This window comes from Delphinapterus leucas, chromosome 10 (genome assembly GCF_059928025.1).
Source record: "Delphinapterus leucas isolate spDelLeu-1000000601 "Yukka" chromosome 10, BTC_Dleu_Yukka2, whole genome shotgun sequence".
Classification (NCBI taxonomy): Eukaryota; Metazoa; Chordata; class Mammalia; order Artiodactyla; family Monodontidae; genus Delphinapterus; species Delphinapterus leucas.
Window position 1 is genome coordinate 13,595,264 of NC_143138.1, and position 26,992 is coordinate 13,622,255.

The 26,992-nt window shown below is 39.1% G+C and overlaps 1 protein-coding gene across 2 annotated transcripts in view; it reads right to left on the minus strand.

Moving 5' to 3' along the window:
• Positions 1-835: 835 nt before the first annotated feature.
• Positions 836-26,992, minus strand: part of NUP153 (nucleoporin 153) — a 75,883-nt gene continuing 49,726 nt past the window's right edge. For both annotated transcript variants that reach the window (XM_089918386.1, XM_022586730.3), the window contains 8 exons: positions 17,039-17,164; positions 14,585-15,202; positions 11,587-11,781; positions 8,488-9,375; positions 6,201-6,557; positions 5,240-5,512; positions 2,324-2,492; positions 836-1,952 (listed from right to left, as the gene is read on the minus strand). In XM_089918386.1, coding sequence (XP_089774512.1) covers positions 1,871-1,952; positions 2,324-2,492; positions 5,240-5,512; positions 6,201-6,557; positions 8,488-9,375; positions 11,587-11,781; positions 14,585-15,202; positions 17,039-17,164 — 2,708 coding nt within the window. In that variant the 3' untranslated portion in view covers positions 836-1,870. The remainder of the gene's footprint in view (positions 1,953-2,323; positions 2,493-5,239; positions 5,513-6,200; positions 6,558-8,487; positions 9,376-11,586; positions 11,782-14,584; positions 15,203-17,038; positions 17,165-26,992) is intronic.

Genomic DNA, 26,992 nt, shown 5'->3' on the forward strand with positions numbered 1-26,992 from the left:
AATCTTTCCCAGAATAGAAAGTCTAATATTCCCATCCATATCGACCTAAAGAACGGCTAAGAGTGAACGAACATGCAGGTTAGTTAGGCATTAACTTCTCAGCATCAACACCCCACAGGTTTCCAGTTTACTTCTTTCAGCATTCACCATCATCTGCCCCCAGAAGAGGTTCATGTCACACGTACATTATTTAATAAGGTGAGAATTATAAATACAAAATTCCTACTCCGAAACCAGCATTTGATGATGGCCTAAGACATTTTCAGTAAGAGAAGCCATGTCACTGGAAACACAGAAAAGCTCTTAAACATTTTAAAGTACTGAATTTAACCACAAGTTCGGCAAAGTAAAATTCGCCACAGAATAATCATATGTACAGATTGAAGAATACAATTATCAAACGCTGTCCCAAGAGCACTTTTATGGACCATAGGAAAGAAATCTAGTTTAAAAAAATCGATAAAATAATCCAAAAGAAATTCCACAAAATGACCACTGAAGTTTTTGTGGGCTATTTTGGGCATGCATCTCCAAGAACTCTATCAATAAAACACTGTCTAGCCACCTATCAAGGAAGATACAAACAAATGGCTGCGTGTGTTTATTTTCAACTTTTAAAAAGGTATCAATTTATATGCAAAGCAGGTGCGATTCCTAGCACCAGACATAAAGCAGGGTTATCTTCAGACACTTCCCCTTCAGTTAGGAGTTGTCCAAATCACTTCAATGTATTCTTCAGAATTTTTCTTCTAACTGACCATTGTTAACCTTCATAAAAAGGTTCCCTTCCACTAACACTCATACCTTCACTAGGATTTAACACTAGAACAAAACGTATTTCATAACTTTTTATTGATGGCATTTATCCCATGGTTTAACATGTTAATTATACTGTAATAAACATGGCTTTAATATTAAACTTTTCCTTATTATCCAAAGTCACCACAGTCCATTTCAGTAAATATAAAAATATATGCTTAATACTTTGTACAATACTGGTTTTTGGTCCAAACAAAAACTGGATCAGAAAAGCCAATAAACTCGCTTTAAGAATCCCCAATTTTTTTTTTTTTAAAGATTTCCAAATGGATTTAGGCAACTTTGAATAATGGGATTTACATAATAAAATCTGAGACAAGACTAAACAACGAAAAAAACTTTCTAACACAAAATTAAAATTTCAAGTTCACAGATTTATGTTATGCCAAAAAAGTACAGAAACAAAATTGTATTTACACAAGTTTCATAATAAAATAATGAAAAAGGCAAGACAGGTGATAGTCAGAAGAATGCCAATATAGAAATAGCATATAATTATTAAATGGAGAACGAACTAGATCTAACAACTCCTTAGCATGGACCATTCTTTAATCAGGCTTCCTCTATCAGAAAATTTTAGTGCACAATACACCCAACTCACTCACTTCACACATACACCAGCACAAACTCAGCATAGAAATCATTCATTTCAACATCCTCTAATCTATACAGAATTCCTCAGATATAATTACAATTTCAATGCGTTCCATAAAACGCATATCAACGCACATGGTGGTGCAGAAAAAGAGGTTGTATACAAAGCCATTCTCTTGAGCGGGCTTGATTCCTGGGTTCAGCCAGCCTATGCCAAACCAGTGAATAATTTGCTGGATCATAAAACATTTTTGCTGAAGAATAAGTCACCAGTCTAGCTATTATTTTTTTAAAAGGGGGTGGGAGAGGTGAGGTTGGGGCTTCTGTAAAGAAAAAAGGAGGAAAATTCCAAAATTAAAGATCTGACCTCAGATAACCCAGCACGTAGTACAATCCAGAATCTGAAAGTAGGGCACCAGCTGTTGTTAAAACAGTGTGTATAACACCATCAAGATCTTTATTTCCTGCGTCTAACAGCAGTCTTTATCTTGCGACCAGAAACTGCAGTTCCAGGAGAGAATGAGTTTTTCCCATTTGACCTGTGAAAAACAAAAACTCTGTAATGTGACATGATGCTCAGATGAAAGTTCACAATCGTAACACTAAATGTGACTGGTGATGGGGTGGGGGACACTACTTTCTGCTACACCTCATACCCTCAAGAGAGAGACACACGCACACACACACACACACACACACACACACACACACACACACACTCCCTCTCTCTCTCTCTCCCCCTCCTGCTAGTTTTCTTAGGCCATGATCCTCCAAAATTGTAATATGGTAAACTGATGGAGAACATAGATTTTACCTCAACCATACTGCACCTTGGTGATTCTATACACGTACACACAAACACGCACCCTCACTATGTTAAATTCTCCATTTCAACAAAAAGCTCTCTTACCCCACAGAAAACGCCGCTGGAGACTGGCTAAACTGAAAGCCCCCCGAGCCAGAGGGCTGGGCTGCGGCTGCAGGTGTGCTGGCATTTGCGCCGAACGTGAACACTCCTGATGGATTATTGTTTGTGAAGTTGAAATTTGTAGCGCTGCTGCCAAACTGGAAAACAGAACCTGCAATAGATGAAGCAGAAAAACTTTATTAAGGTAAAAATGATGGTTCTTCTAGTAATGACTCTGACCTTTACATACAAAAACCTGTAAAGGGTTAAAGCTCTTATGGTCACTTAAAGAAAATTAAGTATTTTCTCCACTCACACAATATATACCTGACACCCTCAAACAAGTGACCTAACTCACCCATGACCAAGGAAAAAAGGGCAAAGTGGACTTTTCGCTAAGACCGTGGAATCAACAAACATACTTACCTCTATCTTCTTCAAAATTACGTTAACATAACAGTAAAGGGAATTTTACAATAAATGGAGAGAGGAGACAACACAACAAAATTTTGAAGCTGGAAGGCTAACTGGAGCCAAGTACTAAACTAGCAGCAAGGGAAAGCACAGAAGTCTTTCCATTTACACTAAACATACCCAAAAGGTTTAGGTTCCAGGTACTTCCGGAAGTGAGAATGAAGGTGTGACTGAAAAAAACCCCAGCAGAATGGTAGATTATCTGTTTAAGAAGCAGATACCTAGATCAATCCCTCCCCAGCACCAAACAGGATAATAAATCTCCTCTACCCAGCAGAAGAATAGAACTTTAGTCTCTGGAGAGGCCTCTGGACCAGGGGACATCACACATAAAGGCAAAGATACCATATTGAAAACAGAAGCATTCAGAATAGGTTGACACAATGAATATTGAGAGCGGCAGCCTTCTGCCCTGACTCAGCTCCCATACCACTGGCAATCAGGAGTATATATACCCTTCAGGAAGGAGACCGGAAGAATCTTCTCTGGGAAATCTGGCAGTCTGAAAGGAAAGACCTAAAGATATTGTACTAGCATCCAGTTCTTCCCAAGAGGACAAGCCAGTTATTAGATAAACCTACAATGATATTCAAGATCTGTAAGCCCTAACCACATACAATGAATTATTGAGTGGTATTTAGGTGTCCTGCACTCATAAAGTTATAAGTAGAATGGAAGAAAATATTCACAAACCATATATCTGATAAAGGGCTGATATCCAAAATACATACGAACTCCTACAACTCAAGAGCAAACCTCCCCCCCACCAACAAACAAAAACCAAAACCAAACCAAAAAACCCCTCAAATAACCCAATTAAAAAACGGGCAAAGAACCTGAATAGACATTTCTCCGGAGACAACACACGGGTAAATATAAAAAGATGCTCAACCTCACTAACCATCGGGGGGAATGCAAATCAAAACCACTAGGAGATATCAGCTCACACCTCTTAGAATGGCTATTACCAAAAAGATAAGAAATAACAAGTGTTGGCAAGGACGTGGAGAAAAGGGAGCCCTTGTGAACTGTGGGTAGAAATGTAAACCGCTGCAGCCACTATGGAAAACAGTATGGAAGTTCCTCAAAAAGTTAAAGACAGAACCACCATATGATCCAGCAATCCCATTCTAGGTATTTACCCAAAAGACTTGAAACTAGGCTCTCAAAAAGATAGCTGGACTCTCATTCACTGCAGCATTATTCACAATGACCAAGATGTAGAAACAACCTAAATATCCATAGACAGATACAGAGATAAAGGAAATAACATATATACATAAAATGGAATGTTAATCTTGCAATATGGGAAAACATGCATGCATCTGGAGGACATAAGTGAAATAAGCCAATCACAGAAGAACAAGTACTACGTGACTTCACTTCTATGAGGTATCTAAAATAACCAAATTCACAGAAGCTAAAAGAATGGTGGCTGCAGAGGAGGGCTTGGGAGTGGGAAGAAATGAGGAGCTGCTATTCAAAAGGTATAGTGTGTCAGTCATGCAGGACGCGTACATCCTAGAACTCTGCTGCACAATACTGAGCCGAGTTAACGACACTGCACTGCGCACTTACTTTGCTGAAAGAGTAGACAGAGCTCACGTTAAACACGCTTACTACAATTAAAACAAACCCCAGACACTGCAAGTGGAGAGGCAAGAAGCACCAAACACGTGAGGAAAGTATTTCATAAGAAACACTGAGACCAAAACAATAATAAAGAAAAGCAATTTGGAGAAAACTGACTAAGCAAACGCTTTAAGAAGGGGGAAAAAAACCTCTGCATCATTAATATCTTCAAGAGATCAATAGAAAACGCTTCTAAAACAAAAGCAGAAGGATATAAAAAGGAGACATCCACAGAACAAAGAGGACCACTCGGAAGTTAAAAAGTAATACAAGTAGAAGTAAAATCTCAACAGGTGTGTTTAAAAGTAAATTGAGGGGGACTTCCCTGGTGGTGCAATGGTTAAGAATCCGCCTGCCAATGCAGGGGACACGGGTTCGAGCCCTGGTCCGGGAAGATTCCACATGCCGCGGAGCAGCTAAGCCCGTGCGTCACAACTACTGAAGCCCACGTGCTCTAGGGTCCACGTCCCGCAACTACTGAAGCCCACGCACCTAGAGCCCGTGCTCCGCAACAGAAGAAGCCACCACAATGAGAAGCCCACGCACCACAACGAACAGTGGCCCTTGCTCACCGCAACTAGAGAAAGCCTGCGCACAGCAACGAAAACCCAATGCAGCCAAAAAGAAGTGCTTAACTGTGTGAAAGTTGGGAATGCTGTTTATAGGTAATACACATCTCTGTTCTGCCAAGTACAAGAGACAAAAAAAAAAAAAAAAAGACATGCATGGTTTCAAAGTTCAAAGAAAAACATTGTATTTAAGACATACAGAACCCAAATGCGGAAACAAAGGACATGACTACTACATACTTACTGGAATTAGGAGCTGTTCCTGAGCCAAATGCAGACTGACTAGGCTGCTGTCCAAACACAGGAGGCTGGCTGCTGCTCGACACTGTCCCAAAAGTAGGTGCCGCAGGCTGAGAGCCAGCAGAAAATAATGCTGCTGAAGATGACAGAGACCCAAAGCCTGGGGGGTTAGGCTGGCTGGCACCTTGGCTTTGTCCAAATGCTGGGGTCTGGTTAGCACCGAACGCTGGACTGGCAGATGGTGCTGAAGGTCCAGTGCCGAATACAAAGGAGGATCCTAGAGGCCCACAGAAATACTGAAATTACCATGATGGTTAAAATGAGATAAGCCTCAAGAAATCGCTATAAACTGAAAGGCACATTTCAAGCTTCTTTCCAGACTCTTACCTTGCTGAACAGATCTTATCAAGACAAGTTTTGAATACTGATTAAGAATACAATTCTCTCTACCATTATTTAGTAAAACCATGTAAAATCCAAATAAACAAAAACTTCATTAACAAGATTCCTACCTTAACAGCCCAAAATTTTTAGGTCTTTAAAGAGATAAATCTAAGAAGACAACTGATCTGCCATCAGAAGCGTGACACACTGCAGAAATCAGCTAATGTTGTGACTATGTATCCGTTGCATAATGAGGACTAATGTCTATTAAAATAACCTTCAGTGTCTGGCTATTTACAAATTAACATTGCAAAGAAAAACAAAACAAAACCCCCCAAAAAGACAAGAAACACTTGAAAAAACTAAAGATTATACTCCTAATGAGATTAGAAATATTGCTTCCAAGAGTTACTTAAACTATACACAAAATGCACATCATTCCACAGAGTGAATAACTACAACACCCTGGGTAGAGATGACCTAAAAGCGGCCACGCTCTTTTGTGGTATTATTTGCTAAGAGTTCATCTGCTTACAATGAAAGCCATTCAAACTAACATGTCTCTTCTTTTTTAAAAGTACCTGCAGAGCTCGATGTGGTGGGAGCTCCAAAGCTGAAACCAGAGGCGGCAGTATCACTGCTGCTGGCACCCGGACCAAAGACAAATGGGGCGACAGCTGTGCCCGCGCTCGACGTGGTTGCTGGTTTGCTCTCTCGAGAAAATAGCAAAGACTGAGATGTACTGGATTCGGCAGAGTTCCCAAAGGCAGAGCTGCTCACAGGACTGTTGGCCTGTCCAAACACAAAGGCAGCCGCAGGCGCACTGGAGGATGAGGTGGAACTACCAAATATGCCACCACCAGCTGAAGTGGCTGGTGTACTTGAATTAGAGGAACTGTTGTTCAAGAAACTGAAAACTGGCTTTGCTGTACCTTGATCTATAAGACAGAAATTAAGAAATAAACAAAAACTTTTAAAAACAAGTAATACCAGAAAGCATTTTTTCCTAGCCTAAAGTCTAATACGAGTCCATTAGAAAACAGAATCATTAAGTTTTCAATATAGATTCATTCATCAAATGGACATCTGTTATGTTAAATTCTGATATAGTCAAATATATCCATCTTTTCTTTTATGGCTTATGAATTTTGTCTAACATAGCAAAACCTTTGGCATTCAGATTAATAAAAAGAAAAAATATTCCTTAAATCCAAATCTAACTGGATACTTTGGATAACAAATTCAGACAATAGGAGATAGCTACACTTTTATAAATTTGATTTCGCAATTTATGTTAGCAGGATTGTAACTTGGCCAATTTATCTGAACAATGGCCAATTTTCTCTGCCGCCTTTATTGACTGGTGTACCCTTTTGCTCACTAATTTGTAACTCCACCTTTTACCACGTATTAAACTTCTAAACCTCTACAGTTACTGTTACTATTTTAAATATTGTAACTTTGTAGTATTGTTTGATATTAGTAGGGCAAACCTACCTGACTGTATGTGTACCCTTCTCCCCAAAATTTCTTATACATTTTCCCTTCCACGTGAATTTTAGAATTATTTTAGCTTGTCAAGCTCCACAAAAATTCCTCTAAGAACTGAAATTATATTGGGAGTGAGGTGGAGAGTAAAGGATATTCTCACTCAGGAACAAGTATAAAACACGCCTTTTATGTTCTCTTAATTCTTTAGCATGTTGCAGGTTCTGCTGATATTATAAAATACAAATTGGAAATGTTAGTAAATACAAATGGGAAATGCTGTCCAACTATTTATTCTTGATTTGGAGAAAAGAGAATGATTTTTTATATGGTGACCCTGAATCCAGCTACCTTCAGTAGAAGACTTTTTTTTTTTAAACTTGTTCCAATAACATCTCAGTTCCAACACTATTTACTAGACAGGGCTGGTCACATTGTGGTATGGGCACTGGTATAACTTACAGAAAATGGAACATGTTAGCTCACTTTCAGGTGGTTTAATAGGACGTTAAAAATGTCTATTTCAATGGAAACAGTATAGCGATACCAGGATTAAATTCGATTAGACCCTATCTCATTTTTATTCCTTTCTAAATAATAATGTATAATTTAGTTTTTGTTTCCTTTGAAGGGTGTGTTAAAATTTAAGTAGAATTTTATAGACAAAAACTGCTCACACCTATGTGTGGAATTCCATACTTTTTTTTTCAGGTTAATTTTTCATTTTCTTGTGTTTCTAATTTATTATTCAAAAGTGTTCATGTTCTTTTGCATTGTGTTCTGGGAAATTCCAGTTCACTAATCCAATTATCAGCTGTTTTCCCCCGCCCCCTGCTCCTCAGTCCACACAATGATTTTATTTCACAAACCATGTTTCTTTAACTTTTAAAAATACTATTTCATTTTTTTCTTCCAGATCTTAGTTTTCATAATCACCTCTATTTCTCAGGGATTTATCATATTTGTTGTCTATGTTCCTTAAATGCCAGATGAAGACTGGTTATCTCTATTTGTAAATGAAGGCCTGTACATTAGTTAAAAAATATTTCATGAGCTTAAGAAAAAATGCTTATTTTCCTGAACAGTATATGTCAATTCTGATTATAAAAGCCCAAACAGAAGAGAGTAAGTCACGGACAAATGTGCAAATACCGTGGGCTTTCCATTAGAGCTGTGTTTCTCAAAATTAGATATGCAGATAACTTCATGAGAATCACGGGGGGGATTCTGAAGGAGCTGAATCCTTGGCTGCTTCCCAGAGAGTTCTATTACTGGTACTCTCTCAACTATTTCCAGTATAAACCATTCCTTGACTTGCTACCTTTGTTGACACCTTGTAAAAAAAAAAAAAAAAAAACAACAACAATGTTTAATACCTACCAGCTGTAGTACTGGTTTGAGCTCCAAAAGCAAAAGTGGCCTTCGTTGGCTGTTCAGATTCCTTCTCAGATGGCTTTGCCATACTGAAACTAAAGGTCGAAGACTTGGAAGAACCCTCGTCTTTGGTTTGCTCTGAGTTCCCAAAGGAAAACACTGGTGGACACTTTGGCTCTTCACTGTCAGCTTTTTTCCCAAACACTAGAGATGTAGACGTGACAGGCTCTTGCTGTTTCTCTTCTGTCCTTCCCAAAACAAACAACGAGGCAGATGGCAGGGGGGCAGGGTCCACGCTGCCAAAAGTGAACCCTCCTTTGGAGGCAGGGGTTTCTTCTTTTTTTGCTTCTGGCGTCTGACATGTGAAAGGAGCCCCTGGGACACCCTTGGTGTCCACGGTTCCAAAACTGAAGCTGCTCTTGCTCTCAGAGGTCACTGTGGTGTCAGTAGCAGCAGGGGGAGGGTTAATGACACCGGAACCAAAGCCAAAGCCTGCAGATGAAGATTTCGGCGGTTCTTCTTTCTTTTCTTGCTGCCCAAGACTAGACACCCCAAACTGAAATGGAGCTAAAGAAGGCGGATTGCTTAAACCAGAAGCAAGTCCAAACTTAAAATTATTATCATTTTTACTATCCTTTTTAACTTCTTCAGGTTTAGAATCAGATGAAACTCCAAATTTTAAATCTCCTATTGGTTTAGAAAATTTAAAGCCTTCACTCAAAGGGGTTACAGACCCAAAATCTAATGACACACCTATTTTGAAACCTCCTTGATCTCCAAATTTAAAATTTCCAGTGTTTGTTAAAGTCTGAGAAGGCCCAGAAGAGGATGATGGGATACCAAATTTGAAGGATGAGGCTGCTGGGTTCGAAGATGAGGAAGATGGGGTGAAGCCTTCAAAAATATAAGAAACACCAAAAAGACAATGAATTAATACTACTCTCTCAAACGGAATGTCAACCTTGAAAAGTAAAGGGACATGGGACAACTCTGAAAAGGCCTACTTCGAAGAGTATTAGTTTAACAATGGCAGTAAACATGAACCAAGTTGCCCATATTCAGCATCTCGATACTCATAACTACACTGATGTGCCACATTTCATCTATCAGACTGACAGACATCAAACAAGTTTGATAACACAGTGCTGGTGATGAGACTAGGAGTAACAGACACTCCAGACATGGCAGGTGGATGTGTAAATCCGCACAAAATTTGTGGAGGGCAACTTGCCAATATTTACCCCAAATTACAGACACATGTACCCTTTGACCCAGCAAGTCTACAGCTGAGTCTTTATTTGAATGATAAACTCAAAGATATGCAGAATGCCATATGCAATCCAGGCAGCTGTAAATGAAGAACAAAGTCCAAGCTAATCTGTGGTAATATCAAGGGTGCAAAAAGGCGGTGTGGTATACAACCTTTTCTAACAAGGTAGAGAGAAGTAAGAATAGAGAGAAAAGAAGTATATTTGCTTGTGATGTGCATAAAGAAACACTGAAAGAGTTACAAGAACCTAACCACAGATAGCTATTACCACTGGTGGAGCAGGAAGGATGGAAAATGAGCCAATAGGGACAAGAGAGAGACTTTTCACTGGGAATCCTGTCATAATTTGCTTTTTAAATCCTGTGAGCACATGTGTTATTTACTTAAGAATTAAGATTTTTAGCACCAAAGAACTAGAATTATATGAGTGGAAGCAATATTTTTTTTTTTTTGCGGTACGCGGGCCTCTCACTGTTGTGGCCTCTCCCGTTGCGGAGCACAGGCTCCGGACTCACAGGCTCAGCGGCCACAGCCCACGGGCCCAGCCGCTCCACGGCATGCGGGATCTTCCCGGACAGGGGCACGAACCCGTGTCCCCTGCATCGGCAGGTGGACTCTCAACCACTGCGCCACCAGGGAAGCCCTGGAAGCAATATTTTAAAAAATAAAAATACTATACTGACAAGAACAAAGTCTTGGTTTCAGAATTCTTCTCTGTAGTGGAATAAACTAGAAATGAAGCACTTGAATGACTGGCTCAACACAAAAATCATTAAACGGTGCCAAGGTATTCATCCATTACTCTGTTTACCCACATGTAAATAAAGACAAGTGGCAGCCAAGGGCTTGTAAAAATCGCTTGTCTTCAGATTTCCCCCTTTAATGACTACCCACCCCACTTTCTTTCCATAAGAAACTTATTTGAAAAATTATATCAGAATCTCAAAAGCAGGTCTCCCCTGGTGGCGCAGTGGTTAAGAAGCCACCTGCCAGTGAAGGGGACATGGGTTTGATACCTGGTCTGGGAAGATCCCACGTGCCGAGGAGCCACTAAGCCCAAGCACCACACAACTACTGAGCCTGTGCTCTAGAGCCCGCGTGCTGCAACTACTGAGCCCACGAGCCACAACTATTGAAGCCCGCGTGCCTAGAGCCCGTGCTCCACAACGAGAGAAGCCACCGCAGTGAGAAGCCCGCGCACCACAACGAAGAGTAGCCCCCGCTCGCTGCAACTAGAGAAAGCCCACGTGCAGCAACAAAGACCCAACGCACCCAAAAAAAAAATCTCAAAAGCAAATGGCTATCCACACGGTCTCTGAAATACCTTAAGTGATATTAGACAGAAAGCTAAAAATAAAGGTGCCAAAGACAATAACTAGTTATCACCCCTGACTCAAAGGATCTCAAAGGCACTTCTGCCTCAAAAGGAAGGTTTAAAGGTATGGTGATTACTGTACTACAGGTGGGGAAAACGGGCAAGGGACCATAAGGTGGCAGCCACATAAGGAGCTTTAGTGATCTCCTAAAACCCAAATGCAGTGTTTTTCAAACGAGTTGTATCCCCTTAGCCATGTTAATTAATTCAGTGGGCTGCAACCAGCATTTTCCTTCTCAAATGAAAACAAATAAAATAGAAAATGTACTTATCTTCACTGCAGACTAGCAAACAATTCAACTGCATAGTAATTCAGAGACAGATATGAGCTAAAAGTGCAGGACAACAGCTCATTTTACATGAATTTTCAACAGAGAATGAATAGTTTTAAAACCAAAGCTGTTTGTAAATATTTCACTTTAAAGTGGTAATCTAAGCAGGCACTTTGCCAACACCTTACCTGTAAACTCAGACTTTGTGCCCGGCTTTGCACTCTCGCATGCTACGCATTTGTTAGAATCTGCTTTATTCTCCACTAGGCACACTTCACAGTCCCAGCTTCCCTCAGGTTTCTTGAACTTGTCCAATCCTAGGCAGCCTCCAGACAACAGAGAGACAGAGACAGTGCTGCTACTTGAAGCAGGTACTGAACTTCCTAAAAAATAATGGGGAAATACAGGAAAATTCGGATTTACATTATGTCAAGATCTCAATGACACCACTAAGTCTAAATGTACAGTTTTTAATGTGTTTCCTATTAAGAGAAAATGCCAGAAATCTAAACATCACATTGTTAAAAACAGTACAGACATCTCAGATTTCTTTTAATCTTACACAAGATCAACTCACACTCACCTTGCTCAGTGATGAGCCCCCTTTTAATCCCCAGTTTGAACAGCCATGGTTTTTAAGAACCATGCTCACAAATCAAAGCCTAAAAGCCTGAATTTTCCTTAATAATCTGTCCAATTTTGTTACACATCACAGATTATAAAACATACATTCTCAATTGTAGGCAACAGCCTGACTCATAAAACACACAGCCCAGGCAATATTCATTTCAAGATTTCAAAGCACAGATCTCTGGCTTTGAAATGACTATTTTTGCACAGAAGTGCTCTTTTGTCCACTTCGCAATTCAACTCAACACTGCCTACTATGTTCATGGCATTTCTGTTATAAGGTAGCCATTTAATAGACATTTATCAAGCACCATAACGTGCTCAGGTTCTGGGGATATCGAGATGAATAAAATGTTGCTTAACTTCTAAAGGTGTTTCTGGTCTAAAAGGGGGGAAAGCAAAACGAACATAAATGCATAGCAGCACCATCACTAAGACGGAGAGTGACAAATGATCTAGACAAGAGTACAGAGAAGAAATTACTATGGGATAGGAGAAGGATTCACAGGGGTGGTATTTACATTTTTAAGCAGAACTAGCAATTTTGTGGGCAGATGCGGCGGCACAGGAAGGATGGCTCAGCAAGGCACAGCTGCGTGAAGAAATACAGTGTTGAGAGTGGAGCCATTCATTCTGGTAACCCCACTTCTCTAAATGTCCTCTAGCTGTTGTCACTTTTCCCAGTTACCTGATCTGTGTTTTACTGGTATGTTCTCTTCCATCTTGCCAATAAAATTGTGCCATCTTTGGTCCACTGCCCTTCTCATGAGCTCTCATCTACTCTGACGATTTTAACCACCAACAAAATCTTTCCCATCCATACCTGAGACCCACACTTCTGGCTTTCATCCCTGTGGTATCTCTTTGTTGGTAGTTCCACTATCCACCTGGCTACCTTGGCTAGATGACAACTCTTCCCTTATACATCTCTCCAATCTATTTCATTCTCTTTCTCTGACCCTTCTACTGCTCTTCTGGTTCAAGCCCCCTCATCTCTTGCTTAATAGCCTTGTTATTGAGACCTCTGGTTTTGTTCCCTTGAAATCCATCCTCCTAAAAAGCAACTAGTACCACGTGGTTTTTGTTTTTCCTCTCTGGTTATTCATTTAAAAGATTAACTGCTCCAAAGTTCTATTCTTGCTACTCTCTTAAGTTGGCAGAGTTCAGTTTTAGGCTGTCTTCTCTATTTGCTCTGCTCACTCACCTTACATCACCTCTACTCCCATGACTTACTTGAAAACTATGGGCTAATGACTCCCAAATCTCCATCTCCAGTCCAGAGGGTCCATTGTCAGTATATCCAAAGGCCTCACACATATCTGTCAACTTCAGCAGCTTGAAATCAACATATCTTCAACCGTACATCATTCTATACCCCATTTGCTTTTATTAGTACATATCACTACTATCTCTACCTATATTATTGATCAACTTCCTAACCTGCCCTCTGGTTTCCAAGTTTTACTGCCTTCAAATCTATCCTCCAAAAAGCCACCAGGTGACTTATCAAAAATATGTTTGACCCATCAACTCAGAATAAATTTTGGTTTCCTACACGTATCAAGAGCTTTCTTTCTTTTTTTTGTTAAGGAGAAGAGGAAGAATGCCAGATGGAAAGAGAAAAATATTTCGGAAAAAAGATTCTGAAATCTTATTCTTGTAGAGATGTCTAGCAGGAATCAGAAATATGTCTCACCCCTGGTGTTAAGAGAGGGATGTGGGCTATTAACTCAAGAGCTTTCCATTGCAGACATAAAATCACACATCCATGATAATGCAATAAAAATAGGAAGTATGATTCCCAGGATACTCATAACATGTTTTATTTAGTATCCATGTTACCATATATCTGTACCAAATAATTATATAATAGCATTACAAACACAGCAGAGTCAAATGAATTAATTCCAAATGAATTAAAGATCAATGTAAATCTTCAGTAACTCTTTCAAAATTGAACAGAAACAGGAAAAACTCAACTCTAACTTCATTTTTCTGGTTACCTAATAGAACTTTTCATTAATGATTCAGTAATTTATGATCATTGCAGTATCTCTGGCAGATAGCACATACAGGTACAGGTATCACCATTAACATTCAGCCACAGCCTTCTCATAATGCAATGAAACCAGCTGTGTAAATGACCACTAGCCATCCTCACTTCTACTTAGAGGAAAAGAGACAAAGGAATATTTTATTCTGTGTAAAGGTTTGAGAAAGATTGCCCCATTCTAAGACCTTTGCATCTGTATTAGCCAACTTTGAAAATGATCATGAAGAGCAAGAAGCTTCTGATAAAATTACATACAAAAAAAGAGGTCAAAGCAAATGCTGGACTGATTTTAACACACAGCCTCTCCTAAGAGAACATGCAGTTTCAGTCCCAAGCAAGTCATTTTAATTTCAAGACAGTTCAGAAAAATTAAGACATATGAGGAAATGCTCATCTTGAAACATCTAAAATATTGAGGTTATTCTTAGCTGTTTTACAGAGAATAAATTAAAATGTTCTAGTAAAGAAACAAACAAAATTATTCCAAACAGCCATAAACGTACCTGGTTTCTGAGACATACAGGACACACATTTATTGTCTTCTGCATTATTAGAAACACAGCACACTGGACACTCCCAAGATCCCACGGGCCTTTTGAATTTATCTGTAAATCCTAAGGCACCAGTGGTCTCAGTGCAGCTGGAGGAGGAAGCAGCCACAGTAACAGCGCTTTCTGAAGCCACTGGCAACGTAAGGACTCGCTTAACACCAGTTCCCGGTTTCGGTGTTTCACAAGCTACACATTTTACCGCTTCAGGTTTATTTTGCACTAAACAGGTATCGCAATCCCAAGTTCCTACTGCTGGTTTAAATTTGTCTCCAAAGCCTGTCTCTGGTGCAGAAACAGTTGGTTTGCCACTTTTACTTGGTGTCCCAGTTCCAGTCTGTTTAGCAGTATCTTTTGGCGGCAATTTTGCTGCTTGACAGGCTACACATTTGTTGTCTGTAACTTTGTTCTGGAGTAGACAGGTATCACACTGCCACGATGACCCAGGTTTTAAACTTTCCCCAAACCCAATTCCACTAGAAGAAAAGCTACTTATTGCTGGTCTTGAATAAACTACCAGGCTTGTGGTGGTAGGTTGAGCAGCAAGAGAATCTGCCTTTGGTGATGTGAAACCTACAATGCGGGGGAAGAGGGGAGTAGGAAGGAAAAGATTAGTCCACGTTTTGATTAGAAAGCCTCTCTATTATTTATTAATCATTAATAAATATTAATAATATTAATAGACAATAATTATAGAGTAATAGCTGTTAATGATAAAAATATTATTCCTGGGAGGAAACATTTTTACCTTAATTACAGAGTTATTACAGTCCAAGATGGACTACTTAAAAGTAGTTTTTCACCTAAGCTATATTTCTAGTACTAATCACATATTTAATAAGCGACAGACCTAGGTAAAAGTCTACAAAAGATGTTTGGTTTATAGTATATCATCTTCCTCTAGGAATCTGTTTACTGTAGTTCAACCAATACCTAATTTGAGACTTAATTAAGGTATACACATAGAACCATGAAATAAGGAAAAAAACCATGAGGAAAAGTCTTTGTGCTATCAAAACTGGTAACAGTTGAGTTTCACTCAAACTACACTGTATTTGTAGAAATGACCTTTCAATCCTTTACTCTGGACCAATTAACTTTTATTTTACATACACCAAAAAAACACCCGTTTCTCTAGCCTTTAGCATCAAGGGAAAAGAAAATCAGAGGGAAAGATGATACAGAAGGTTGTTAAAGAGGTTTTCTAGTGGTACCAAGAAATAATCCAGCCTGGAGCTATTTTTTGCCTAAAGATAAAACAATCCCACATACTTCAGTTACTCCCAAAGGAGGAAAATGTACTATTTTGTTAATGATTAACCTGAGTCACTAAGGTTGGCAAAATTTTAACAGTAACCACTTCAAGGTGTTACAAGTTTTCTTTTCCTCCCACTTTTTTGGATTTTCCTGATTTCCCTCAAGAGAACACGTAACTTCTCCAAATTTTTGCTATTTAAAAAAAGTTTAAAAGAGGGGAGGAGTGGGCATTATGAATGCAAAGTGTAACTTCTATGAAGATAACCTATATGCATTTGATGCTGACTGACTACCACTTAGTTCACCCTAACACAGGCATTCTGGAGTCCTGCCCATAACTGCATAAAACCGTCTATATTGAGACTCTAGTAGGCAGTAATACCCATCTATAAAATGGGAGCTACACCAAAAACACCTAATCCCTCTAAATCTTGCTGTAGCATCCAACCTTATTATTGAAACTCATATGCAGTTATACATGAACACATGTGCTGGATAAATCTAAATTCTTTCTGAGCTACTAGATTATCTTATAAACACTTTTATATTCTTATAGTATACATCCCAGTTGGAATTATACTATCCTCTTTGATTTTCAAACTGAAAACCTATTCCTATTTGAGGACTTCTATTCATTATCTTCAAATTCTTACCCACTAACATTCATATCTTATTTTATTTGAAGTGAGTACTATCCTGTGTGTGTGTGTGCGTGTTACAGTCAGCATATGTTTCCTTTCCACCTGGCTTTGTTATATATATACCACAACTGGGGAATAATCTGAGAACAAGGCAGTTCAGTGCTCTCAGAGAGAGACATGTCCAGGTATATCATCAGGTTTATTTACTTTTTTCCAATTACTGGCCCATCTCTAATTAAAAGGCAATTCACATTTTCTCCTTCTATACTTGCCCCTTAGAGATTCCATTTTAGTGCAGAGTCCTTAAATTCTAAAGAAATAGTTTCTAAGGTCTTGCACCTAAAAAGTTACATGTGATTACATCTACATTCAAAAGCCAATCTCCTATCAAACTAGGCATCATTTTTTTAAAAGCCTGAAGTACAACAAAGTATTAACAAATGATATTAAGATGAGATCATGATTTTGCAATTAAGATTTTAGATTATCTCAAGGGCAGCCATTATCTTACCAGGGTTCTTCAGAACATCTAGGACACTTCCTTCTTTCAGGGTTTTTGCAGGTTTGAAAGGGCCCTTGAAATCTTCATCTGGTTTCTTCTTACAGCTTGGACTGTTCACTGCAGTGATATCTTGAGCTGTAATTTTTTTTAATTGTAAGAGATATTATGCTAAGAAAAAGCAAGTTACATGTATTAAAAATCTCTCAAAGTCAATTTGAATCAACATCTTAAAAAAAAAACAAAACACCAAAAAAGTCACTGTAATTCAAAGATAATGAACAAATGATTTAAAGTACAGGGTTAACTTGCCATTACAAGGAAGCAAAAAATACTATTTCCCATACTGTACATCTCTCTCCTCCAGAAGGACAAAAAATTATATAAACTATATATAATCTGTAATTGTTACCAATAAGTTCACCAGTTTCATCAGACCGAAACCCTGAAGAGGATACGGCAACAGGGGTGAGTTCAAACACTGTATGAAATAGGTATTTGATTACACAGCAATTTACAACACTGAGTTAAAAAAAACTTTAAAAATTAACGTTTATGGAAGCAACCTAAGTGTCCATAGACAGATGAATGGATAAAGACGTGGCACATATATACAATGGAATGTTACTCAGCCATAAAATGGAATGAAATTGAGTTATTTGTAGTGAGGTGGATGGACCTAGAGTCTGTCATACAGAGTGGAGTAAGTCAGAGAGAGAAAAACAAATACCGTATGCTAACACATATATATGGAATCTAAAAAAAAAAAAAAAGGTTCTGAAGAACCTAGGGGCAGGACAGGAATAAAGACGCAGACACAGGGAACAGACTTGAGGACATAGGGAGGGGGAAGGGTAAGCTGGAATGAAGTGAGAGAGTGTCATGTACATATATACACTACCAAATGTAAAACAGAGAGCTACTGGGAAGCAGACACATAGCACAGGGAGATCAGGTCAGTGCTCTGTGACCACCTAGAGAGGTGGGATAGGGAGGGTGGGAGGGAGACACAAGAGGGAGTGGATATGGGGATATATGTATACGTATAGCTGATTCACTTTGTTATACAGCAGAAAATAACACAACATTGTAAAGCAATTATACTCCAATAAAGATGTTAAAAAAAAATTAATGTTTAATTAAGCCAGATATTTCATTTCTATAAATTCATCCCATGATTGAAAATATCTTTCAGTTATTATATTGAAAACCTGGATGATACTTAATAAAAGGGGCTAGCTACATAAATTACAGAACATTGACATGATGGAATGCTATGCAGCCACAAAAAATCATTCTTAGAAGCATAGTTATGGGAAAGAGTAGGTTAGAAAGTCCAGAAGATTTTGACTGTTTATATCTAAAGAGTGATATTTTTATTTTTCATAGTTCCCAAACTTGCTAAAACGAACATATCCTTATACTTAAAAGAAGAGATCTATATTGTGAGTACAATAATCATTTTGTCATTATATTTCTGTTTACAGATGAAATATGTTTGGGATTGTTTCAAAATTACCTGACAGGTGTGTTTGTGTGTGTGAGGGGAGAAGGAAGGAAGGAGGGAGAGAGAAACAAGATTGGTCACAAAATGGCAAATGCTGAAGCTAAGTGTGTATGGGGACTCAGTCTACGCTTCCACTTCTGAGAATGTTTGAAATTTTCCATAATAAAATATAAATAATCAGGTTTTTCTTCTAAAGTGCTTGCCAATTTAAAAGCAGTGGGTAAAGTAGTTCAAAAACCCTACCTACCCTTACCTCACACCATAAACAAAAATTAATTCAAAATGGATCAATGGGGACTTCTCTGGTGGCGCAGTGGTTAAGAATCCACCTGCCAATGCAGGGGACACAGGTTCGAGCCCTGGTCTGGGAAGATCCCACATGCCGCGGAGCAACTAAGCCCGTGTACCACTACTACTGAGCCTGCACTCTACAGCCCACGAGCCACAACTACTGAAGCCTGTGCACCTAGAGCCCGTGCTCTGCAACAAGAGAAGCCACCGCAATGAGAAGCCCGCACACCACAACGAAGAGTAGCCCCCACTTGCCGCGACTAGAGAAAGCCCGTGCACAGCAACGAAGACCTAACGCAGACAAAAATAAATAAATTAATTTAACAAAAAAATGGATCAATGACCTAAACATAAGAACTGAAACCATAAAACTCTTAAAAGAAAACCTAGGAGGTGTATCTTCATGACCATGGATTTGACAATGAATTCTTAGATATGACACCAAAAGCACAAGTAAATAAAAAACTGAACTTCACCAAAATTAGAAATCTTTGTGCATCTAAGGACATTACCAAGAAAGTGACAACTGACTGAATGGCAAAAAATATTTGCAAATCACACATCTGATAAAGATCTAGTATCCAGACTACATAAAAACGCTACAACTCAACAACAAGAAGACAAACCAATTTAAAAATGGGCAAAGGACCTGACCAGACATTTCTCCCAAGAAGATATGTAAAGGGCCAAAAAGCACATGAGAAGATGCTAAACAGGAGTTCAGGTTTTTTAAGCATAAGCCACCTGTTCTCCTTGCTTGGCCCTGCAATAAACCTTTCTCTGTTCCAAAAAAAAAAAAAGATACTAAACCCCATTAGTCTTCAGGGAAATAAATGCAAATCAAAACCACAATGAAGGGCTTCCCTGGTGGTGCAGTGGTTGAGAGTCCACCTGCCGATGCAGGGGACGTGGGTTCGTGCTCCAGTCTGGGAAGATCCCACGTGCCGCGGAGCAGCTAGGCCCGTGAGCCATGGCCGCTGAGCCTGCGCGTCTGGAGCCTGTGCTCCGCAACGGGAGAGGCCACAGCAGTGAGAGGCCCGTGTACCGCAAAAACAACAACAACAACAAAAACCACAATGAAGCATCACTTCATACCCACTACGACGGCTATCATCAAAAAATGGAAAATAGTAAACATGGTGAGAACATGGAGAAATTTGAATCCTGCTGGTGGGAATGTAAAATGGGCCGGCTGCTGAGAGACAGTTTTGTAGTTCCTCAAGAAGTTAAATACAGGACTATCATTTGATCCATCAACTCCATTCCCAGGAATACACTCCAAAGCACTGAAACTAGTATTCAAACAAATACAAGTACATGCATATTCATAGCAACACTATTCACAATAGCCAAAAAGTGGAAACAGCTCAAATGTCTATCAACGAATAAACAGATAAATTATGGTATATCCATATGGTGGAATATCACTCAGCCACAAAAGGACAGATGAACCTTGAAAACGGTACGTGAAAGAAGCCAGATACAAAAAGTCACTGTATGGTTCCAGGATAGATAAATACATAGAACGCAGATTAGTAGCTGTCAGCAGTTGGGGGGTGGGGGGAAATGGGGAAAAACTGGTTAATGGGTACAGGTTTCCTTTTGGAAGTGATAAAAACGTTTGGTACTAGTTAGAGGTGGTGACTGTACTAAACACAACCAACACTGTGATTGTATTAAATACCAATGAATTGTTCCCTGTAAATGATTAACTTTATCTTATGTCAATTTCACCTAATAAAAATGTGCAAAAAACAAAACACCATACCTATCTCTTACAACTGTGTCAAAACAAAGAAAAATGCTTTTATTACTTTATCACATTCTATCTTCTTTTATAATCAAAGCTGAATTGCTTTTAGCAACTTAAGGTAAATTTTAAGGATTTCCTAAAGTGTACTCAAAGAGATGGAAAATGAAGATAATGGGAAAATTAGCTCCTATCACAGTGTAATCATGACTTCCACATTTTCATCAGCTTTTTAATGACAGAAGTGGTGAGAAACAGAGGTCTCAATGTAAGAACAATTCTATATATGCCACTCATAATAAACTCCTGAAAAATCTGGATAATTTCCCCAGATGTAATGAAACACAAAAGTTGTTTTAACAAACTATTACTCATTCGGTTACCATTAGTAAAGCATTAATAAAAACTGAAGGACTTCAATGCCTTTCCCTCATAACCAGGCATGAAAATGAAATTTGAATTGGTTTATTCTTCTTGAATTCACAGTAACATTAAAGAAAAAAAAACCATGTGTTAAGTACACCTGAAATATGCTTATTACTTTCTCTTACACAGGGCTGTTTTATTCAAAAAAATCAGGATTGAAAACATACCAGTCAAATTCTTATTTTGTGCCACTCTTGTAACCTATGCTCTTGTCTTCCAGATCATCCAAAGACAAAGACTTTCTCAGCTTATAGGTCCTGGCTCTTTGATAGCTTTTTAAATCTACCTTTTGAGGGAGGATCTAGTTTTTAAAAATTCCCAAACTCAGCAGACAGTCAACAAAACACTTCTGAATAAGGCAACAGCCCCGTAACTGGTGTCTCAGCATATGACACCCCACTCTCACCCACATGCCCACTCAACACACTGCTGTTACGCCAAGGCACCATCTCACCCCCTATAAAAACCACCCAATGTTTTCCTACTACATTCAGATTAAAATCCAATTATTGAGCATAGCATTTGGAGAATTTTTAGAATTTAAAGCTACCTCTCAATCTCATGACAAATTATTTGCGATTTTCAAAGTATGCCATGCTTTTCCTCTTGTTCTCTTGCATTCGGCTGTTTGTTGGGTGAGAAATGCCCTTACTCAGAATTCTTGACCTGAGTAACTCAGCCCAGATTATTCTTCATTTCCCAAACACCCAATACTTGAAACAAAACCACCACCACCACAGCAAAAGCCTATGGCTTAATTATCTGAATATTCATTTCTTTCCCTCAATTATGCCCATTTTTTTGAGTTTAGGAATTACATGTCACCATCTGCAGAGGCTGGCATAACCCTCACGCATAAAGATGCTTGTGAACTCGAGAGTAAACCTACAGATGGAATCCACTGTAATTACAATGCAGACCACCCTTGAACTTCCTGTAACATTTCATTTATAGAGCTTCCACGGCCAGAGACCCGCTGAGGGAGCTCTCCTGTTGCTCAGATGACGACCTCTGCTTAGCACAGAGGAGAGTCTGGTATTGAGAGCACTGGTAGACAGGTTAATACCAGACACCTCTGTGAGACCTGGTGGGCAGCCCTGGGATCAGTAACCAGCAGTCACGGCTCCTGGAAGGATGCCTAGATCTGGTGAGTGGTGGCCTAGGAGCAAAGCTGCAGCAATAGGAGTAGTTCCAGTGACAGGAGCAAATGACAGCACAGCTCCCTGTTGCTTGGTTCCCACAACTGAGGACAAATTTATAACCATCAGGATATTCCTGAAATAATACATCAAATATGATACCAAGAGAAGAGTAACAATAACTGCTGTAATCAAAAGTAAACACAGTGGGCGACCTTCAAGATGGCAAAGGAGTAAAACGTGAAAATCACCGTCTTCCCCACAAATACATCAGAAATACATCTACACGTGGAACAACTCCTACAGAACACCTACTGAACGCTGGCAGAAGACCTCAGACCTCCCAAAAGGCAAGAAACGCCCCACATACCTGGCCGTGTGGCCGACAGGGTCCCGGTACTCCAGCCAGGTGCCACGCCTGAGCCTCTGAAGTGGGAGAGCCGAGTTCAGGACACTGGACGACCAGAGACCGCCCAGCTCCACGTAATATCAATCAGCGACAGCTCTCCCAGAGATCTCCGTCACAACGCTAAGACCCAGCTCCACTCAACGACCAGCAAGCTCCAGTGCTAGACACCCTATACCAAACAACTATCAATACAGGAACACAACACCAACCATGAGCAGCAGAGAGGCTTCCTAAAGTCATACTAAGTTCACGGACACCCCAAAACACATCACCAGACACAGTCCTGCCCACCAAAAAGACAAGATCCAGCCTCATCCACCAGAACACAGGCACCAGTCCCCTCCACCAGGAACCCTACACAACCCACTGAACCAACCTTAGCCACTGGGGGAAGACACCAAAAACAACAGGAACTACGAACCTGCAGTCTGCGAAAAGAAGACCCCAAATGCAGTAAGTTAAGTAAAATGAGAAGACAGAAGAATACGCAACAGATGAAGGAGCAAGGAAAAAACCCACCAGACCAAACAAATGAAGAGGAAATAGGCAGTCTACCTGAAAAGGAATTCAGAGTAATGATAGTAAAGATGATCCAAAAATCTTGGAAATAGAATGTAGAAAATACAAAAGACGTTTAACAAGGACCTAGAAGAACTAAAGAGCAAACAAACAATGATGAACAACACAATAAATGAAATGAAAAAATCTCTAGAAGGAATCAATAGCAGAATAACTGAGGCAGAAGAATGGATAAGTGACCTGGAAGATAAAATAGTGCAAATAACTACCACAGAGCAGAATAAAGAAAAAAGAATGAAAAGAACTGAGGAGAGTCTCAGAGATCTCTGGTACAACATTAAACACACCAACATTCGAATTATAGGGGTCCCAGAAGAAGAAGAGAAAAAGAAAGGGGCTGAGAAAATGTCTGAAGAGATTATAGTTGACTATATCCTTTCCCATGTTAGGGAAGTTTTCAGTCAAGTCCAGGAAGCACAGCGTCCCATACAGGATAAATCCAAGGAGAAACACGCCAAGACACATATTAATCAAACTATCAAAAATTAAATACAAAGAAAAAATATTAACAGCAGCAAGGGAAAAGCAACAAATAACATACAAGGGAATCCCAATAAGGTTAACAGCTGACCTTTCAACAGAAACTCTGCAAGCCAGAAGGGAGTGGCAGGACATATTTAAAGTGATGAAAGGGAAAAACCTACAAACAAGATTACTCTACCCAGCAAGGATCTCATTCAGATTCCACAGAGAAATTAAAACCTTTACAGACAAGCAAAAGCTAAGAGAATTCAGCACCACCAAACCAGCTTTACAACAAATGCTAAAGCAACTTCTGTAGGCAGGAAATACAAGAGAAGGGAAAGACCTACTATAACAAACCCAAAACAATTAAGAAAATGGTAACAGGAACATACATATTGATAACTACCTTAAATGTAAATGGATTAAATGCTCCAACCAAAAGACACAGACTGGCTGAATGGATACAAAAACAAGACCCATATATATGCTGTCTACAAGAAACCCACTTCAGACCTAGGGACACATACAGACTGAAAGTGAGGGGATAGAAAAAGATATTCTATGCAAATGGAAATGAAAAGAAAGTTGGAGTAACAATTCTCATATGAGTCAAAATAGACTTTAAAATAAAGACTATTACAAGACACAAAGAAGGATACTATATAATGATCAAGGGATCAGTCCAAGAAGATATAACAATTGTAAATATTTATGCAACCAACAGAGGAGCACCTCAATACATAAGGCAAATGCTAACAGCCATAAAAGGGGAAATTGACAGTAACACAATAACAGTAGGGGACTTTAACACCCCACTTCCACCAATGGATAGATCAACCAAAACAAAAATAAGGAAACACAAGCTTTAAAAGATACATTAACCAAGATGGACTTAATTGGTTTTATAGGACACTCCATCCAAAAACAACAGAATATACTTTCTTCTCAAGTGTTCATGGAACATTCTCCAGGATAGATCATATCTTGGGTCACAAATCAAGCCTTGGTAAATTTAAGAAAATTGAAGTTATATCGAGTATCTTTGCCGACAACAACGCTATACGACTAGATACCAATTACAGGAAAAAAATTATAAAAAATACAAACATATGGAGGCTAAACGATATGCTACTAAATAACCAAGGGATCACTGAAGAAATCAAAGAGGAAATAAAAAATACCTAGAAGCAAATGACAATGAAAATATGATAGCCCAAATCCTATGAGATGCAGCAAAACCAGTTCTAAGAGAGAAGTTTATAGCAATACAATCCTACCTCAAGAAACAAGAAAAATCTCCAACAACCTAACCTTACACCTAAAGCAATTAGAGAAAAAACAAAAAAACCCACCAAAGTTAACAGAAGGAAAGAAATCATAAAGATCAGATCAGAAATAAATGAAAAAGGAATGAAGGAAACGATAGCAAAGATGAATAAAACTAAAAGCTGGTTCTTTCAGAAGATAAACAAAATTGATATACCATTAGACAGACCCATCAAGAAAAAAAGGGAGAAGGCTCAAGTCAATAGAATTAGAAATGAAAAAGAAGTAACAACTGACACTGCAGAAATACAAAGGATCATGAGAGATTCCTACAAGCAACTATATGCCAATAAAATGGACAATCTGGAATTCTTAGAAAAGCACAACCTTCTGAAACCGAACCAAGAAGAAACAGAAAATATAAACAGACCAATCACAAGCCCTGAAATTGGACCTGTGATTAAAAATCTTCCAACTTGGGCTTCCCTGGTGGCGCAGTGGTTGAGAGTCTGCCTGCCGATGCAGGGGACACAGGTTCGTGCCCTGGTCTGGGAAGATCCCACATGCCATGGAGCGGCTGGGCCCGTGAGCCATGGCCACTGAGCCTGCGCGTCCGGAGCCTGTGCTCCGCAACGGGAGAGGCCACAACAGTGAGAGGCCCGCGTACCGCAAAAAAAAAAAAAATCTTCCAACAAAAGCCCAGGACCAGATGGATTCACAGGCAAATTCTATCAAACATTTAGAGAAGAGCTAACACCTATCCTTCTCAAACTCTTCCAAAATATAGCAGAGGGAGGAAGACTCCCAAACTCATTCTACGAGGCCACCATCACCCTGACACCAAAGCCAGACATGGATGTCACAAAGAAAGAAAACTACAGGCCAATATCACTGATGAACATAGATGCAAACATCCTCAACAAAATACTAGCAAACAGAATCCAACAGCATACTAAAAAGATCACACACCGTGATAAAGTGGGGTTTATCCCAGGAATGCAAGGATTCTTCAATATATGCAAATCAATGAATGTGATACATCATATTAACAGACTGAAGGATAAAAACCATATGATCATCTCAATAGATGCAGAAAAAGTTTTTGACAAAATTCAACACCCATTTATGATAAAAATTCTCCAGCAAGTGGGCATAGAGGGAACCTACCTCAACATAATAAAGGCCACATATGACAAACCCACAGCCAACATTGTTCTCAATGGTGAGAAACTGAGAAACCATTTCCACTAAGATCAGGAACAAGACAAGGTTTCCACTCTAACCATTACTATTCAACACAGTTTTGGAAGTTTTAGCCACAGCAATCAGAGACGAAAAAGAAATAAAAGGAATCCAAATCAGAAAAGAAGAAGTAAAACTGTCACTGTTTGCAGATGATATGATACTATACATAGAGAATCCTAAAGATGCCACCAGAAAACTACTAGAGCTAATCAACGAATCTGGTAAAGTAGCAGGATACAAAATTAATGCACAGAAATCTCTGGCATTCCTCTACACTAATGATGAAAAATCTGAAAGAGAAATTAAGGAAACACTCCCATTTACCACTGCCACAAAAAGAATAAAATACCTATGAATAAACCTACCTAAGGAGATAAAAGACCTGTATGCAGAAAATTATAAGACACGGATGAAAGAAATAAAACATGACACAAACAGATGGAGAGATATACCGTATTCTTGGATTGGAAGAATCAACATTGTGAAAATGGCTATACCACCCGAAGCAATGTACAGATTCAATGCAATTCCTATCAAACTACCAATGGCATTTTCCACAGAACTAGAACAAAAAAATTTCACAATTTGTATGGAAACACAAAAGACCCGAAATAGCCAAAGCAATCTTGAGAAAGAAAAATGGAGCTGGAGGAATCAGGCTTCCAGACTTCAGACTACACTACAAAGCTACAGTAATCAAGATAGTCTGGTACTGGCACAAAAACAGAAATATAGATCGATAGAACAGGATAGAAAGCCCAGAGATAAACCTATGCACATATGGTCACCTTATCTTTGATAAAGGAGGCAAGAATATACAATGGAGAAAAGACAGCCTCTTCAGTAAGTGGTGCTGGGAAAACTGGACGGCTACATGTAAAAGAATGAA